The sequence below is a fragment of the Mastacembelus armatus genome, chromosome 10 (genome assembly GCF_900324485.2).
Source record: "Mastacembelus armatus chromosome 10, fMasArm1.2, whole genome shotgun sequence".
Classification (NCBI taxonomy): Eukaryota; Metazoa; Chordata; class Actinopteri; order Synbranchiformes; family Mastacembelidae; genus Mastacembelus; species Mastacembelus armatus.
Window position 1 is genome coordinate 19,525,957 of NC_046642.1, and position 16,527 is coordinate 19,542,483.

The following is a 16,527-nucleotide window of genomic DNA, read 5'->3' on the forward strand; positions in this document are numbered from 1 at the left end:
ACAAACCACTGGCAGAGGAGCTCATTCAGCATGTCTTCTGTTTGCACACGCACCAAGTAGTTGGGTCCATCATGTTTTCAGACTGTATAGGCTACTGTTGTGTATAAACATGTTCTTTCAGATGTTTTGAAGATTTTTGGGAAATGGATTCTGGATTTAAAAGGGTGGGGTCAATGCACAATTAACATATCCCATGTTACTGTTTGGTCTAAGTCCCTTTACCATCCCCATGAGATAATATGTTGTATCTTACAAAAATATTTTATCTGTGGTGTGTCTGTGTGTATATGTGCGTGTGTGTGTGTGTGCCTGTATGTGTGTGTGTGTGTGCCTGTGTGTGTGTGTGTGTGTGTGTGTGCGTGTGTATTATATATATATGGTTTGTTATATATAATGCTCCTCCTTTCGGAAAAATATAACGTGTAAACAGGAAAAACATATTGCTGTTTTTTTCCTTTGTATTTTATACTTACAGAAAGCATTGAATAAAAATTGATAAATACTTGCACTTTAGATATATTAAGAAAAATAAAAATCTGCATATTATTTTTGATAGGGATCTCACATTCAAAGAGTATAAATTACAGGCTTTGTGACTATTGCTGGACAGAGATGTATTAAGTTCTACTTATTGAAGTATATTTTGTCTGTGTTTCAGAAGGTTTACTAAAGTAAATTGCATGACAAAGTAGTGCTACACCGATGTTGTTCTTTTTTTAGTTGGTAAAAATGTCTGAAAACTGTGATAACAACCCTCTTGTATCATGTTTAACCTCTCTTCACCCATTCTAGAGTATTTCTTACTGAAATATGGCCTTTCCTGACTACATGACGATGGTGCTTACTTTGGCTTTGACATCAAGCTCATCTTATACATCTCAACTTCATCATAACTCGCATACTTACACGTCATTATTTTCTGTTATGTACTCTCACTATCTTATTAAATTTCTGTTGGTGGCAAAAAAAGGTGTGCTGTTTTGTACACTGCGCTTTCTTTTAATGTTTGGGGGAGCTTTGTTGTCTGAAAAGTGACTTATCACGCAATAAAAAAGTCATTCCACATGTCCCCGTCTCTGCACAACTGTCTCAACACTGCAGTCGTTCATTTTTAGCAGGGCTGACTTAATGAGTAAAAATAAAAAATATCTGTTGGCTCAATATTACGTACTGTTACGGTAGCCAATCCTACTTGATGCGACTATGTTCATTGTTATACGTAAGGTCAAATTATGTCAAGTCTACTGCAGCAGATCAATACAAAGATCAGATTTTATACAATGTGCTAGATATCTGTTTTGACTTCCACGCAAACTATGGGCACCGGGTTGTTGGCACAGTAGGAAAACACGTTGACAGAACAGTAAATATTTTTTTCAACTTTTTTGCATAAATCTGTTAATCAACTTCAGTTTAACCCTTTAAATGCCAGTTGCATAAGTGATGTCACGGATTTGGGGAAAAAACACACGAAATGACTTCAATATAAAACATGATTGTGCACTGGTTATTTTTTTTTTTAACCTTTTATCGCAGTCTTGAATATGTCAAATATTAGTAACAACACTGATTTTGATGCATTGTTAGTTTTTGTGCAGCATCAGATTTGAATTATTTCTGACTAATTTACTGTTTGTGGATGTTTTTACCCCCATTGACTGCCATTATAAAATTTTTTGACTGCACAGCCATGACACTATACAATCATGCACTGGTGGTTTACCCTATTGGGAAGAGGTAAAATTTGTGATTTTTACTGTTGACACAAGTGGCCACATTAACCCTTTATATAGGCCTGTACATAGAAAGCTTAGTTTCTGGCTTTTATATGGAGTTTTATATGGACTATATAAGCAAATTATAGTGTGTGTGTTGTTGTGTGTATGTGTTGGTGTGTGTGTATGTGTGTGTTCAGTCTTTTCAGCAGGACTTGCAGGATATGACTTCCTGCTCTTTGCAACTGTGTCTACCACAACAGATGAAAGTGCTGGCTGTTCTTTTTCTTTTTGTCCTTTGCACAATGTGCATGTTCCCCTCTTTACTCCTGAGCTGCTGGTGTCTGCTGGTGTTTGTGGCTCTGTGCCTGGAGGCACAGCTGCAGAGGACTGCGTCCCTCTCACCAGTGTGGAAGCAACTAGTGCGTGAGGGAGGTGCTCACCAATATTGATGCAGAGGCCAGAGAATTCCCCAGTTCTTCTAGGAAAAGCTATGCTGATATGTCCACCAACTTAAAAATAACATCTGTGGCCACTAATTGGTCCTCCTTCTGAAGCTGTAGGTGCCGACAACCTACAAAGACAAACGCTCTAGTTTATTTTTCCTGATTGTTCCGACCAAAGTTCTTTCTTCTGCAGAAGCTCCTGAGCAAGTGAGTAGGAGGTAAAAGTTGTCACAAGTGACAGTGAGGCCCCTGAAGTCCTTCTGTCATCTCCATGACAGAAGGACTTCCTGGCCCACCTCTGCAGCATCACCAGTTTTTTTCAATTAAATGTCACACCTCTGCTGGTGACCTGTCCAGGGTGTACCCCTGCCTTTCATCTAAACAGAGCTGAGATAGGCTCCAGCAGATCCCTGGGACCCTAAATAGGACTAAGCGGATATAGATAATGGATGGATGGATGTCACACCGCCAGGCAAAGGATGTGACGACATCAGCAGTCACCCAAATTTTTAGTCCATATTTTGCCGTTCATCCATTGTGACATCTTTACTGGGGTTGAATAGGAGGGGAAGGCAATGCGTCCATATGTCCCACATGGATCTGATGGGGTCTCTACAGCTTATTGTCAAAGTACAGAGCTCTGCTGATGTTATGAAATCTTGAGAGGGACATGGTGGTTCTGAAAATCGTACAACTGCGATCATTCCACAGGCAGCATGTGGACTCCCCTCTAGACCTGTAGTCTCCAGCCAAAATCAGTGGCCTAATGTAGGCATGGAGATCTGTGGAGTCCACTCTGGTCCAGTTTCTTTCTCACTGTGCAGCGCCCATTGTCAGCATGACAATCATCTCTGTTAACAGATTGAGTGCAGAATCCACGTTCTGGACTCTCACGATGGCGTAACACATTGGTCGTAAAGTCACGCCTCTGTTAGCCTGAGAAAAAGGAGTTGTCTCAGTGGGAAACCACACTTCGTCATTTCTCCCAGTCCACCCCAATTCAGATTCCTCTGAATCATCTTTGTTTTCAGTGGAAAAAGCTGATGAGGGTGCCACAACAAAATCAGGACTCTCCTGAATCAGTGGTGTCAAAAGGAGAATGTTACTAACCTTGTGCTCTCTCTCTCCCCTAGTTTGTGCTCTCTCCCTCTCTCTCTGTTCTCTCTCTCTGTACCTTCTGCAGGTGTCCCTGGTCCTGTAGCTGTATATCGCTGATGTGCAGTTACTGGTCCCACCAACCTGCAGTGTCTATTTGTTGTTTATTGTTGCTGTTCTTTTCTCTCTCCTCTATCCACTCACCCCAACCGGTCGAGGCAGATGGCCGCCCAAACTGAGCCTGGTTCTGCTGGAGGTTTCTTCTGTTAAATGGGGTTTTTCCTCTCCACTGTCACCAAGTGCTGCTTATAAGGGATGTGTTGGGTTTTTTGTTTTTTGCAAAGTGCCTTGAGATGTTTTTTTTGTATTGTGGTTTGGCGCTATACAAATAAAATTGAACTGAATTGAATTGAATTGAAAAGGAGAAGATGATATATTGTGCAGCTTGCTGGAGGGTTCAGGCTGCATAATCATATCCAAAACTTTGGTACGAGTGAAGCCACTACTCATGGTGCTTGCTGCTTGCTCCATGAAACGACCAGTAGGATGGCATCCCAGCATTTAAATCCACTTACCTTGTTTTTGTTTAGTCTGTACTTCTCCCCATCAAAAGGCAGCAGCTGCATAAATACACTTACCTTGTTTATTGTTTACTCAATGCAGACTGCATATTCTACATATTCAGATTTTTTCAGACACCTCAGGGTCAACACGCAAAGATCTCTCTCTCTCTCTCTCTCACACATACACACACACACACACTATAATTTGCTTACAGTGGGTACGGAAAGTATTCAGACCCCTTTAAATTTTTCACTCTTTGTGTCATTGCAGCCATTTGCCAAAATCAAAACAGTTCATTTTATTTCTCATTAATGTACACTCAGCACCCCATCTTGACAGAAAAAAAACAGAAATGTAGAAATTTTTGCAAATTTATTAAAAAAGAAAAACTGAAATATCACATGGTCATAAGTATTCAGACCCTGTGCTCAGTATTGAGTAGAAGCACCCTTTTGAGCTGAGTACAGCCATGAGTCTTCTTGGGAATGATGCAACAAGTTTTTCACACCTGGATTTGGGGATCCTCTGCCATTCTTCCTTGCAGATCCTCTCCAGTTCTGTCAGGTTGGATGGTGAACATTGGTGGACAGCCATTTTCAGGTCTCTCCAGAGATGCTCAATTGGGTTTAGGTCAGGACTCTGGCTGGGCCAGTCAAGAACGGTCACAGAGTTGTTCCGAAGCCACTCCTTTGTTATTTTAGCTGTTTGCTTAGGGTCATTGTCCTGTTGAAAGGTGAACCTTCGGCCCAGTCTGAGGTCCTGAGCACTATGGAAGAGGTTTTCTTCCAGGATATCTCTGTACTTGGCCACATTCATCTTTCCTTCAATTGCAACCAGTCGTCCTGCCCCTGCAGCAGAAAAACACCCCCACAACATGATGCTCCCACCACCATGTTTCACTGTAGGGATTGTATTGGGCAGGTGATGAGCAGTGCCTGGTTTTCTCCACACATACCGCTTAGAATTAACGCCAAAAAGTTCAATCTTGGTCTCATCAGACCAGAGAATCTTATTTCTCATAGTCTGGGAGTCCTTCATGTGTTTTTTGGCAAACTCTATGCAGGCTTTCATGTGTCTTGCACTGAGGAGAGGCTTCCGTCGGGCCCCTCTGCCATAAAGCCCCGACTGGTGGAGGGCTGCAGTGATAGTTGACTTTGTGGAACTTTCTCCCATCTCCCTACTGCATCTCTGGAGCTCAGCCACAGTGATCTTTGGGTTCTTCTTTACCTCTCTCACCAAGACTCTTCTCCCACGATTGCTCAGTTTGGCTGGACGGCCAGGTCTAGGAAGAGTTCTGGTCGTCCCAAACTTTTTCCATTTGAGGATTATGGAGGCCACTGTGCTCTTAGGAACCATGAGTGCTGCAGAAATTCTTTTGTAACTTTGGCCAGATCTGTGCCTTGCCACAATTCTGTCTCTGAGCTCCTTGGGCAGTTCCTTCGACCTCATGATTCTCATTTGCTCTGACATGCACTGTGAGCTGTAAGGTCTTATATAGACAGGTGTGTGCCTTTCCTAATCAAGTCCAATCAGTTTAATTAAACACAGCTGGACTCCAATGAAGGAGCAGAACCATCTCAAGGAGGATCAGAAGAAATGGACAGCATGTGAGTTAAATATGAGTGTCACTGCAAAGGGTCTGAATACTTATGACCATGTGATATTTCAGTTTTTCTTTTTTAATAAATTTGCAAAAATTTCTACATTTCTGTTTTTTTCTGTCAAGATGGGGTGCTGAGTGTACATTAATGAGAAATAAAATGAACTTTTTTTGATTTTGGCAAATGGCTGCAATGACACAAAGAGTGAAAAATTTAAAGGGGTCTGAATACTTTCCGTACCCACTGTATATAGTCCATATAAAACTCCATATAAAAGCCAGAAACTAAGCTTTCTATGTACAGGCAGCTTGTAAAGGGTTAATGTGGCCACTTGGTTGTCAACAGTAAAAATCACAAATTTTACCTCTTCCAAACAGGGGAAACCACCAATGCATGATTATATAGTGTCATGGCTGTGCAGTCAAAAATTTTCTTCATAATGGCAGTCAATGGGGGTAAAAACATCCACAAACAGTAAATTAGTCAGAAATGAATGATAAAGAACATTTTGTTTAAAAAAAACATTTTTTAAAATGTGGAAACATAATATGATTTTTTTTTACCCCCAGAAGAATAACAGTACACTCACAGGACATCCATCTGATAATAATATCAGATCTGATAATTCTCATAATTCTCATCAGCTTCTGATAAAAAGTATATTAGATAAAAGTTTGTTTTTTTTTTAGGTCAACATACTGAAAAAACTGGGCATCATGTGTGGTGATATCATGGTAACAATTTTAAAAATTGACTGAAAGGTCAGTCTAATTACAGTAGCTCTGAAATTAAGGTTATAGTATTTAGGTTTGTGTAGTTAACATTTTAACCACAGATCTGTTGTTTCACAGTCAAACTAGCTCACAATTAATTCTGTGTGTTTGATGCTGTGGGACGTAGCCTATCAGCAGTCAGTATCATGACATCAGTTTACAAATGCAGTCAGCACTTCCCAGCTGCTGTAGCTGAACTTCTCCAAAATGTCTGTTGATGCAGGAGAAATACTGCAAGTCACCTGAGGCAAATAGTTGAAGTGGTAGGGAAGTTTAGATTTGATGCATTCAAAGAAAATGTGGAGATGATACAGTTCTGTGATACATTGGAATTTACTGGAAACCACTCCACATATATTTTTGCAAATATTATGTATGCTACATTGGTACACAAGTATCACACTGCAGTAGGTGTGTCTAGTGTAATATTGCACTTTGCAAAATCAGGATTGTTACATGGTGCCATAACACACTAAATAACATGCTAAGTCTGTTTTGTGAATCTTGCTTTTTGATTAGAATTCTGCTCCCCACTGAAATACGTACCATACAAATTTACCTTAAAATCACTCTTTCCAGGATTGGTGGCTAGCGTATGTTCTGACAAACTGTTTATTGTCTATGACCATTAAGTGAACTACATGGACTCAGATGGTTTAGCAGTTTTATAGTGAATTTGACTAAAGAACTCATTTTAAAATGTACTCATTTGCTGCAGACTAAACAATTTAATGCTCCTATTAAAAATGGGATTTACCCATAATGGAACTTGCTAAAGTTTAGCTTTGTCTAAAAAATGTTAAATACTACACAAAGCTATATAATGAAATAAAAAATGTCAGTGCAAATCACAATACAATTGTATAAAAGCTTACTTTATGAAGCACAGACTAAATATTCAGTAAATATGTCCTTTACATAGTATCCTGTCAAAAAACAGTTCAGATATACAAACAAAAAGACAGATCCAATGCTGACAGCAAAGTGCCAAAGTTGTCATTTTTTAAATAAAACATAATAATCAGCAAATATTTTTGTCACAATCCTATATTACCGCACAGGCCTACCCTAAAACATTGGGAAACAATGATTAGCACAACAGCCGAAGTGACTATAAGGGGCAGTGTCCCTGTAAGAAAGCAATTATTTATCCTAACAATACAGCTTTTAAAAAATGGTACTTCCTCTCTGAAAACTCAAAGCTCCATTTCAGCGTTTTGGTCTGTACAAGGATCCAGTTCCAGGATTCCAGCTGTGATTCCAGGTTTCCAGCCAAGTCCCAAAAGGATCTCAGATCCCATCAGTAACTATTAATATGATATACAATGCAGCAGAAGCTCTGTGTTCACAGCCAAAGATGCGATTGTTGTGTGTGTGTGAATATCCACAGCTACAGATACTTCTGTGCCACACTGGGGCTGAGTGAGAGGCCACTATGCTCACTGATCTACAGTTGTGTCATAAGCAAATTAGCTAATAAAGAGGAAAGGTGTGTGTGTGTGTGTGTGTAGGTAAGGATCAATTAAGGTGCTCACAAATAGCAGTACCACCCCCCTCTCCCCCACCATATTCACACTTCCTCAGAACATTACACAAGTCCTTCTGCCACGACAAACAGGCTCAATATGTTGTGTTCCTCTTAATGTGTGTGCTGGATAACTGTTTGCCTATTCCTGGCTGGCAGGGACAGTCTTACCTAGAAAACCAAACCAGTCTCTTCTTCTCAGAAAACAAGACCTTCTTGCACATCCTCCTCCTCACCCATAGGGAGGGGGTTTGATGGCTGCTCTGCCAGTGGAGTTGTCCTCCTCTACTTTCCAGTATGTTGATGGGATTCTTTACCTTAGTATGCTATGCCTGAGCAGTCCTGCTGCTATACTCGACAATCAGACACTCTCTGTCTACAGTAGGCCAGGACCTGCTTTCCCAAAAACATCTCCAGCTAATGGGAATGACTCCAGTGGGAGGAATGCACCACTATTTGCAAATGGCCAAACAAGCCATGATAGGTCCATGTAAAATGCAGCGAACGGTTGGATTTTCTGATTACAGAGGTAAAAGTACATTTTTTATCACAAGAATGGCGACTGACTTTCTGCTGAAGATGCTTTTGAGAGATCTAGGCTTGACTATCATGACAGTCTTGGCCATTGGACTGTTTCTCACCAACAATGTTCAATAAATTCTTCATACAAAAACATGACCCTGTAATATTTACTACTTCTTGTTCCCTAAGGCTTAAACATCCCAAACAGAACCAGCAAAAAAAGCATGCCAGTGCACACACACACATAACCACACTTTCCTATGCTACCCTTCATTTCATTCGTCTTCAACCTCACAAGCAAACATATGTAGTTACATATCAGCTCGGTGCACTCTGTCATGACTCAAGGGTAGTAGTAAGGGGATAAAACAGAACATGGTACAGTGTTTTCATTTCACCGCATACCGTTATCCTTTTTTAGTTTTTAAAAACAAAATAATTGAAGACATGTCAGTATTTGGGGCAGCAGCAGTTCAAAAGTCACACAGACACTTGTGATCTTTCTGACAAGTGGCTGCATAACTCTCTCAAAATCCCTCAACATCTAGTGCCAAGATGCCCTAGAGTAAGGCACTCAACCTCCAGTTCCTCTGGTGGAGCTGCTCAGTGAACATCTTAACCTGCTGTTCCACTTGGCAGCTCCTTTATTTATCTGAATGCAACTGTATGAATGTCAATAAGAAAACAGTTGAAAAAGAGCATGTCCACTCTGTGTAAACCTTTCCTGGGGTGAATAAAGGATTATTAAATAAATAAATAAATATGCTATACATGACAGGATCCTCCTGAGAGGTCCTTTTAACAGTTTTTGTAACTCTGGGACAGATATGTTGTATCTTCACACACTGCAATCCAACCATAATGTAGGTCCATACACACCTGTGAGCGGCTGAATGCCAAAATGCTACAGTAGTACCATGTCCACTGTGTCCATCTCAGTAACTGTCTGACACAGATACTTCACTCTGTCTTTTTCTCCTTCTGACCTTTAACTATGTCATAAATTACTGCTCATAACTGAAACATCAAATAAAGACAACTGCATCGCTCTGGGTTTTCAAAAATAACACTGATGATGTTGTTATAAATAGTTATCACAGTTTTGCTCATTTCAATGTGCAATAATAAAAGTTCAAAGAACTGAGGTTTGGCAGGGTCACCTGTTGGACATCAAAAGAGGGCTCTTCATTTTCCTCTTCTATTGCTCAATGATAGAAAGTTACCACTGGGGTTTATAAATTCTGGGAAGGACAGTGGATATGTTTCCTGTTGCTGCCCGCACTCTTACTCTAAGTACACAGGAGGAACGAGGAGCCCAAAACAAAAACACTAATAAAAAACCCAGGAAGGAGTTGGAGGACTGACATAGTTCGGTCTAGAGGAATGTTGTTTTGTAGGCTGTGGTCCCTGGTCCTCCCTCCTCTCCTCAGCTCCTGTGTCCAGTGCACCCAGTAGCCCTCCCGTTCAGCCCACTGTGAGCCTGGCTGATGGACGGGGACGACTGCGTCTTGCGAAGATGGCACTCGCGGCCGGCCAGGCCGCCCTCCATGATCAAGCCCCCCATAACGCTGGCCTCAATCTTCTCAAGGTCATCTGTCTCAGCACGGATTTTGGCCTGCAGCAGGCTGATGTATGTCTCATAGCGAGTCTTCTGCTCAGAGAGAAGGCCGGAAGAAAGTGGGTGTTAATAAAGAAAAATCAAAAGGACACTAATGATCTGATCTGCAACTGTTTGAATACACTATTACCTCACAACTATTCTGTCAGATTTAAAATATATTTTTAATTTTAACAGTTCTGCTTAATATAGTCTTCAACTGAGTTTTTAATATAAAGGCTGTTACAGCCTTACAGCCAAAAAAACATAAAAACGATCACATTTTCAAAGCCTTTACCTCATACGTGAGGTAGTGCTCTTTAAGTCGGTACTCCTCCCACTCGCGGGTTTTGGGGTCGGCTGATGGTGGGTTTTTCCTGTGCTCCTCCAGCTCAAGGCTCATCTGTTTCAGCTTAGACTCATGACTCAGCAGCTGCTCCTCCTGCACCAATCACAGCATAGACAAAAACCTGAACAACCAATCAGATGTGACCAGACACATATAGAATATGTAAAACTGGCCATGTGAAGGTATTTAATACAAAAGAACTGTGCATGGTGCTCGACACTAAGGAAAATACACTGCAAAATATCAACCATAACTAGTATTTTTTTGTAGTACTGACAACAATATATTATGTTTAGACCAGTAAAAAATAAGCGAGTAGAGTGTGATAGCTGCTTGTGTTCCAAATATATGTCATCATCTGTCTGTATGTGTATGTGCTTGGATGTGCACATCTGTATATGTTTGTGTGGACAAAGATCATCACTGTGTGAACACGGTGGCATTGTGAGAACATTTTGGCCACTCCTGGCACACTGAAAGGGCTAAAATGTGGGGACCTGGCCTTCTTTGTAAATCATGTAAATCAATTAATTTTTATGGTGATGACTTTTTATGGTGTAAGGTTAATGAAAGATTAGGTTTAGGCAAGTATGGTTATGGTTAAAGTTGAGTTAAGTCTCCAGGAAATGAATGGAAGTCAATGGAAGTCCCCATGAGGAACATGAGGAATGAAAACGCGTGTGTGTCTGTGTATGTGTACCTGGTTGAGTCTGGTGGATGAGGATGGCAGTATGGGTCGACAGAACTTCTTCATGGAGCCGATGGCAGCAGGGAAGGCCGGGGCTGAGAACAGTGCTGCCACCAGGTTTATCCGGAAGATCCAAGACATCATCTCCTCCTCACTCCTGGAAACAGAGAGAAAGATGTGAGAGCCGATGAAATGCGAGACAGCAGTTGAGATTACAGGATGAAAATCATTTGATTGATGTTTCTTTTGTTGTACACTGCCACACTGATACAGGTACTTCTTCAAGAAAAAGTCTGGTACATTAAACTGGAAGAAGACAACGACAGCAAAGCAACAGGTGCGATTCACAAGACAAAGTTTCTCTTAAATCATATTGTCATCCCCAACAACAAGTTAGCTTTTATTGAAATGACTTTATCTCATTAAATCTGATGTTCTTATGTGTAGTAAAATTATTTCATTAGTTACATTTTCAGTGTCACTGACAATGAAATCTTTGTGCAGAACACAAAATATTTAATTCATATGCTATTTAATAAACTCTGGTTTAAAAATGCGCAGCAATTCATGATCATCACCATCATCCATCCTTTTGCTCCACCCTATCTCAACAACACCTCAGTAGAAGACAGTGTACATTACACAGTTCCATGATAGTTAGGCAATACGAACATTAAAACAATTATTCTAAATGTTTTTTGCAGTATAATTTAAACATTTCAAATCTGACTCACGGTGCCTGCAGCAGATAGACTCTCCAGTCCGAGGTTTTGAGCTTCAGTACGTTGGCTCTCTTACTGTAGTCAGTGGCACGAGTGGCTAAAGCGTGGTGGATCCGCACTGCATTCTTCAGGTCTACCTCTGAAATGTCAGCATCAGGCTTATACTCATCCTAGGTAATAAAAGAATTGGGCAGACAGGAATTTAGGTCATATGCTTTGGAGCCTCCATATGTTAGCATATTTAGCTTATGTCTGTTTAGTCTTCTCCTCTCACACAAGCATAGTATGCAAATCCTTAAATTAAGGTGAACACTCCCGTGAAGAATATTCACATACAGATCAAATGAAAATATTACACTGCTTGTAGCAGCAATTGAACCAAACTCATTTCATTCAGGATGAACATTTGAAGTGTTGCGTGTGGTCAGTACGGCATCTCTACCAGCAGGGGGAGACAAACGCTAGAGACGTGCCTTATTTCCTCTCCTAATGCACTCTCTGTCTCAGTCTCTTCTAAACACACACATACACAGAAAGACACACACGCACACACACGTTCAATAGCTAGCATATCCACCACCACTGTCACTGCGGTGTGTTTCTATGGTAACGATACAGAGTATGAGATGCGGTACCTTCTGGAGATATAAGATCATCCCTTTCAGAACCGCATAGAACTTCTTCCAACCACGACGGCCCCTTGGAGCTAGAAGAGCCAAAGGCAAAGGGAAAAGCTTTTCTGACACATTTTTTACAACTTATCAGGATTTTTGCTACTCCGGTCAAACAGTATGTATATATGTGTATGTACACATGGACTCACTGCGTTTGCCATCCATGTCAGCGTGACTCTTGCGGGTCAGCACACCGTGTTTGTAGGTGACAGCATTGAGGAGGATGGGAATGGCGATGAAAGGGTTACTGCCATCTGTTACCCTAGCAACACGTTTACTCCCACCCTCACACTGCTCTTCCACCAGCTCTGACAGACTCTTCCTCAGCTCCTCCTCCTCACTGCGCGCACACACACACACACACACACACACATTAGATAAACCTCAGTAGCATGCATTCAAGTATACTTATTTCTAAAGAACATGCATACCCCAAATACTTTTCTTTTTGATAAACACAAAATGTATACTCACACTGCCCACTCAAGCTTCTCATTCTTGATTGAATTATACAAGACCTGTGTGGGCAAGGCAATAAAAGACTGAATTGTACACATTTTCTTTTTTTTCTTTGATTATTTTTTATTTTACTACAATAATGCAGTGTGAAGATGAACGACATTATGTGACTAAGACAAAAATACACATCAAGCTGACAGACAGGAGGAGACCTGTACCTTTAATAAGTCTTTAGGAAAGTCTTTGCCATTGTTGAGGCCATCTAGATTACTGATAAACTGTTGGCAAGACATCTTCTTACCAATGTTCTAAGAAGAGACAGACAAAAGTAAACACAAAACAATCAGTTCAAGTTTAAGATGAAATTTTATTTCACTAAAATATTAAGCCTTTTTTTTTTGCATGTGTGCGGACTAAAATTGGTCAGTCTTTCTCTGCTCAGTATACATACAGGTCATTTAAATTCCAAAGCAGCTAATGAGCTCATCCCAATGTGAACTGCTCCAACCTCAATATAATTTTGCAACTGTCCAGTGGGTGGCAGTGTAATGCTGTTGGAGTTAAATAGTAGGGGTACTGAATGTGATTCTACTTCTATCCAAACTTATCAAGTAGCTGTGTATCACATATTTTGTAACTATTGTTTAGAAATTATGATGGCATCATTACAGTACGAAAACAGGTAAAGGTCTTTATGTATGACTGCTCCATCATTTTTACCTGACCCAAGCAAATAATCCAAACAAATACATATGTGAACCAAAATGTATTTGACACACTGCTATTACAAATAACAATTTGGTTTGTGGCTTGGTGAACGCCACCTAAACTGTTTCCTTTTCTAGGAAAAGTACAAAGTCCTCAGAATGGGATGTAACGTGTCATAAAATGTTTTATGCTCCATTTAAATATCTGCTTTATCATCCCAAAAGGGTAACATGATATAATTCACAGACACAATCCCACTTGATAAACTACTCAATTTACAAATAATATTACCCTTCCATATAAAGGTGAGAGCACAATGCATACTTATTCAATCAAAGCCTCATATTATAATGGAGAAACTGTAGAGCCTATCATACAATATAAAGAATCTGTTCACTTTGTTTCAATATTTAATCTAAATACTTATTTACATTTGTGATACTAAGTAACTGAATTGAACAATGATGAATTAAATTCTATTGTTATTTGTTCTATTTAGGAAATGAGAAACAGATGTCAGTAGACACACAGTGTGAGTATTTTAAGTTACTTACCACCTGCAGGGGCAGAGAGAGACCAGAGGGACCAGATTTGGTTAGCAGGAGAAGGGTTTAAAAAGGGTAGAAAGGAAATTGAAAAAAGAAAAAGGATATTAGTTAAAGGAGTGATAGACACTAGATGTACAGCAGGGTCTGAGCTGAGTAGGAGGGTCAAGAAAAAAGGAAAACAGAGAAGCTATGAAATCAAGAGTGCTATGTTGCTCAGACCACAGCGTTCCAATTTAAAACTGAACAGATGAGACTATTTGAGGAAAGGAGAGACAGAAACAGGTCAGAAAGTAGGCCGTGGAGTGAAGAGAGCGATACCATGAGAGAAAGGGGTAGACAGAAACAAGGATAGAAGAGGAAAACTGCCATTTCTGACAAAGGACTATGTTTATACTTTGTCCTGCTAGAAGATTAGAGTAATAGGAATCCTGAAGAACCAGTGAGATAAAGAAATTCAGTACATACATGTCCGTGTAGATCGGTATTAAGCAGCATAAGGGCACAAGTTAATGTGTGGGCTCCATCTGCAATAGGAAAATATACAAGGTTAAGGTCAGATAAATGTCACACTGCTTCTCTAGCCATACACAAATTAACACAAATACAATTTAGATGTTAGTAAAGGTACATCCCAATTACAGACTCAATTAGCAGAGCTAATAAAGCGCATTAAGTGCATGTCACAACTTACATGTTAAAATAATCTTAGATGGTGTCTGTTATCTGAATTGATTTGGCATCAAGATTTGTGATATATTTCATATTTCAAGGTTTATGTAAACAGCACAACAACACAACACAGCCTTGGTGTCAACTAGGACCAATAACAAAATCAGAAAAAAGTTGTAAAAATGTGTTTATTTAAATAATTCATGCTGTGTATGGTTTTTAAAGTAAGGACTTTTAGTTCCTTATTGCCATGTTTATTATCAGCCTTGCAGCTCAGACCTTCAGAGGAGGGCGTCTGTGGGTTGCAGTGGCAGAAGCGTCTGGAGAAATGGACAAGGACCCGCTCTCTCTCCTGGGTCTCTCCCATCAGCGGAAAAGCCTTTAAGAAGTTCCTGTCACACATAAAATACACCACGGGTTCAGCTGTTTCCAAGGAATGTGTCTCTGTGAGAAAAATATGATTTAATCACTCCTGGCAAAAACAGGGTTCATGGAGGAATGCAGCTGACAGCTTTGTTGGAAACCTTATGAGACATTTTATTCTGAGAACACTGTAAAGCCTGATTTTTAAATTTGGCCTAGTGGTTATGCACTCTGAAGTATACTCCTAAAAGGACCTACTGTCATCTTTTTGTGTTGCCAAAAAGTTGCACAATTTGATTGCAAAATAGATTTGATTTTGTAACTGCATAGTGGAAATCATCACACTTTACGTTGGTTCATATTTTACACACAGGGTGGGGTTAACTGGTGACTCTAAATTGCCTGTAGGACTGAATATGAGTGTTAGTGTTTTTCTGTCTCTATGTCGGGATGGGTTGGATTTGGACTTTCTCTTAGACTAAAGAAGACATTTGAAGACATGATCTGGGCATTGATGGCATGATTTCTAAATATAAATATATACTATATTATGAAACATTATAATTTTTGTCCGATATTAGTATTCTCCTGAATAGGAACTGAAGCAATATACAATAAATTAATATGAATTGCCAAGATCCAAACAAACACAAGTCTATAAGGATGTTACATGCCACTTTTTAACAGCAGTATGCAAATCTGGGCCGAACATGAGACCTAAAACCCTGCAGGTACAAGGCAGAGATTTACTACACAGCTATCAGCTAAACTGGATAAATGTACTCAACCTGACAGCCTGAGTAGCACAAAGCTAATGTGAAGCATGAATGTGAAGACTATACTGTACATACTCATACCCATCACTTCTGACTGTGCATTACCTTAAGGCCCGATCCAGCGACAGGCCAGAGAAATCAAAGAAACTCAGGTACTCTGATGCCACCAACTGGCTGAAATCATTACTGCAGAGAGACAGAAAGAGCATCCGCTCATCAACGTGGCACTGAGGAAGTATGATTGTGTTTAGTAAGTGTTTTCTTCACACCAGTATATCAAAAATGCTCATCTACTAATATTTTTTGATATATGTGTTTGTATGTCAGGTATTTGTCTTTGTCTCATATATATTAAACATATGTAACAATGTAAATGATTATCCTCTGGTAATTTATCAGTCCAACATGTGTGCATGTGTTACTGTGTGCATGTGTGTGTGCTCACTTCTTGCCCAGGTGTCTGGCCACATCGCAACGTTTGAAGCCCTCAAGGTGATAGAGGCGTTTGGCCAGCCTCTTGGCGGCCTCACAGTCAGCCCGGCAGCCATTGGCCAGAGTGTCAGTGCTGCCGTGCTCCAAATGTTCAGGACTGCCCAAATTGCAGTCCTCCGAGTCAGACAACACGTCTGTGAGATTGGCATCGCTGGGGAGGAAACATATCCATATGCACATGTACACACACATATACAAGCAGGTGTCCAGGTCAATGAATGAAACACGTCTGTTGCTACAC

General features: G+C 40.2%; 1 protein-coding gene across 2 annotated transcripts in view; it reads right to left on the reverse strand.

The window, feature by feature from the left end:
- Window positions 1–7,048: 7,048 nt before the first annotated feature.
- psd2 (pleckstrin and Sec7 domain containing 2) overlaps window positions 7,049–16,527 on the reverse strand; it is a 33,534-nt gene continuing 24,055 nt past the window's right edge. For both annotated transcript variants that reach the window (XM_026330498.1, XM_026330499.1), the window contains 12 exons: window positions 16,240–16,437; window positions 15,900–15,980; window positions 14,935–15,047; window positions 14,452–14,510; window positions 12,949–13,038; window positions 12,746–12,789; window positions 12,421–12,611; window positions 12,233–12,303; window positions 11,610–11,767; window positions 10,888–11,032; window positions 10,137–10,280; window positions 7,049–9,892 (listed from right to left, as the gene is read on the reverse strand). In XM_026330498.1, coding sequence (XP_026186283.1) covers window positions 9,668–9,892; window positions 10,137–10,280; window positions 10,888–11,032; window positions 11,610–11,767; window positions 12,233–12,303; window positions 12,421–12,611; window positions 12,746–12,789; window positions 12,949–13,038; window positions 14,452–14,510; window positions 14,935–15,047; window positions 15,900–15,980; window positions 16,240–16,437 — 1,519 coding nt within the window. In that variant the 3' untranslated portion in view covers window positions 7,049–9,667. The remainder of the gene's footprint in view (window positions 9,893–10,136; window positions 10,281–10,887; window positions 11,033–11,609; window positions 11,768–12,232; window positions 12,304–12,420; window positions 12,612–12,745; window positions 12,790–12,948; window positions 13,039–14,451; window positions 14,511–14,934; window positions 15,048–15,899; window positions 15,981–16,239; window positions 16,438–16,527) is intronic.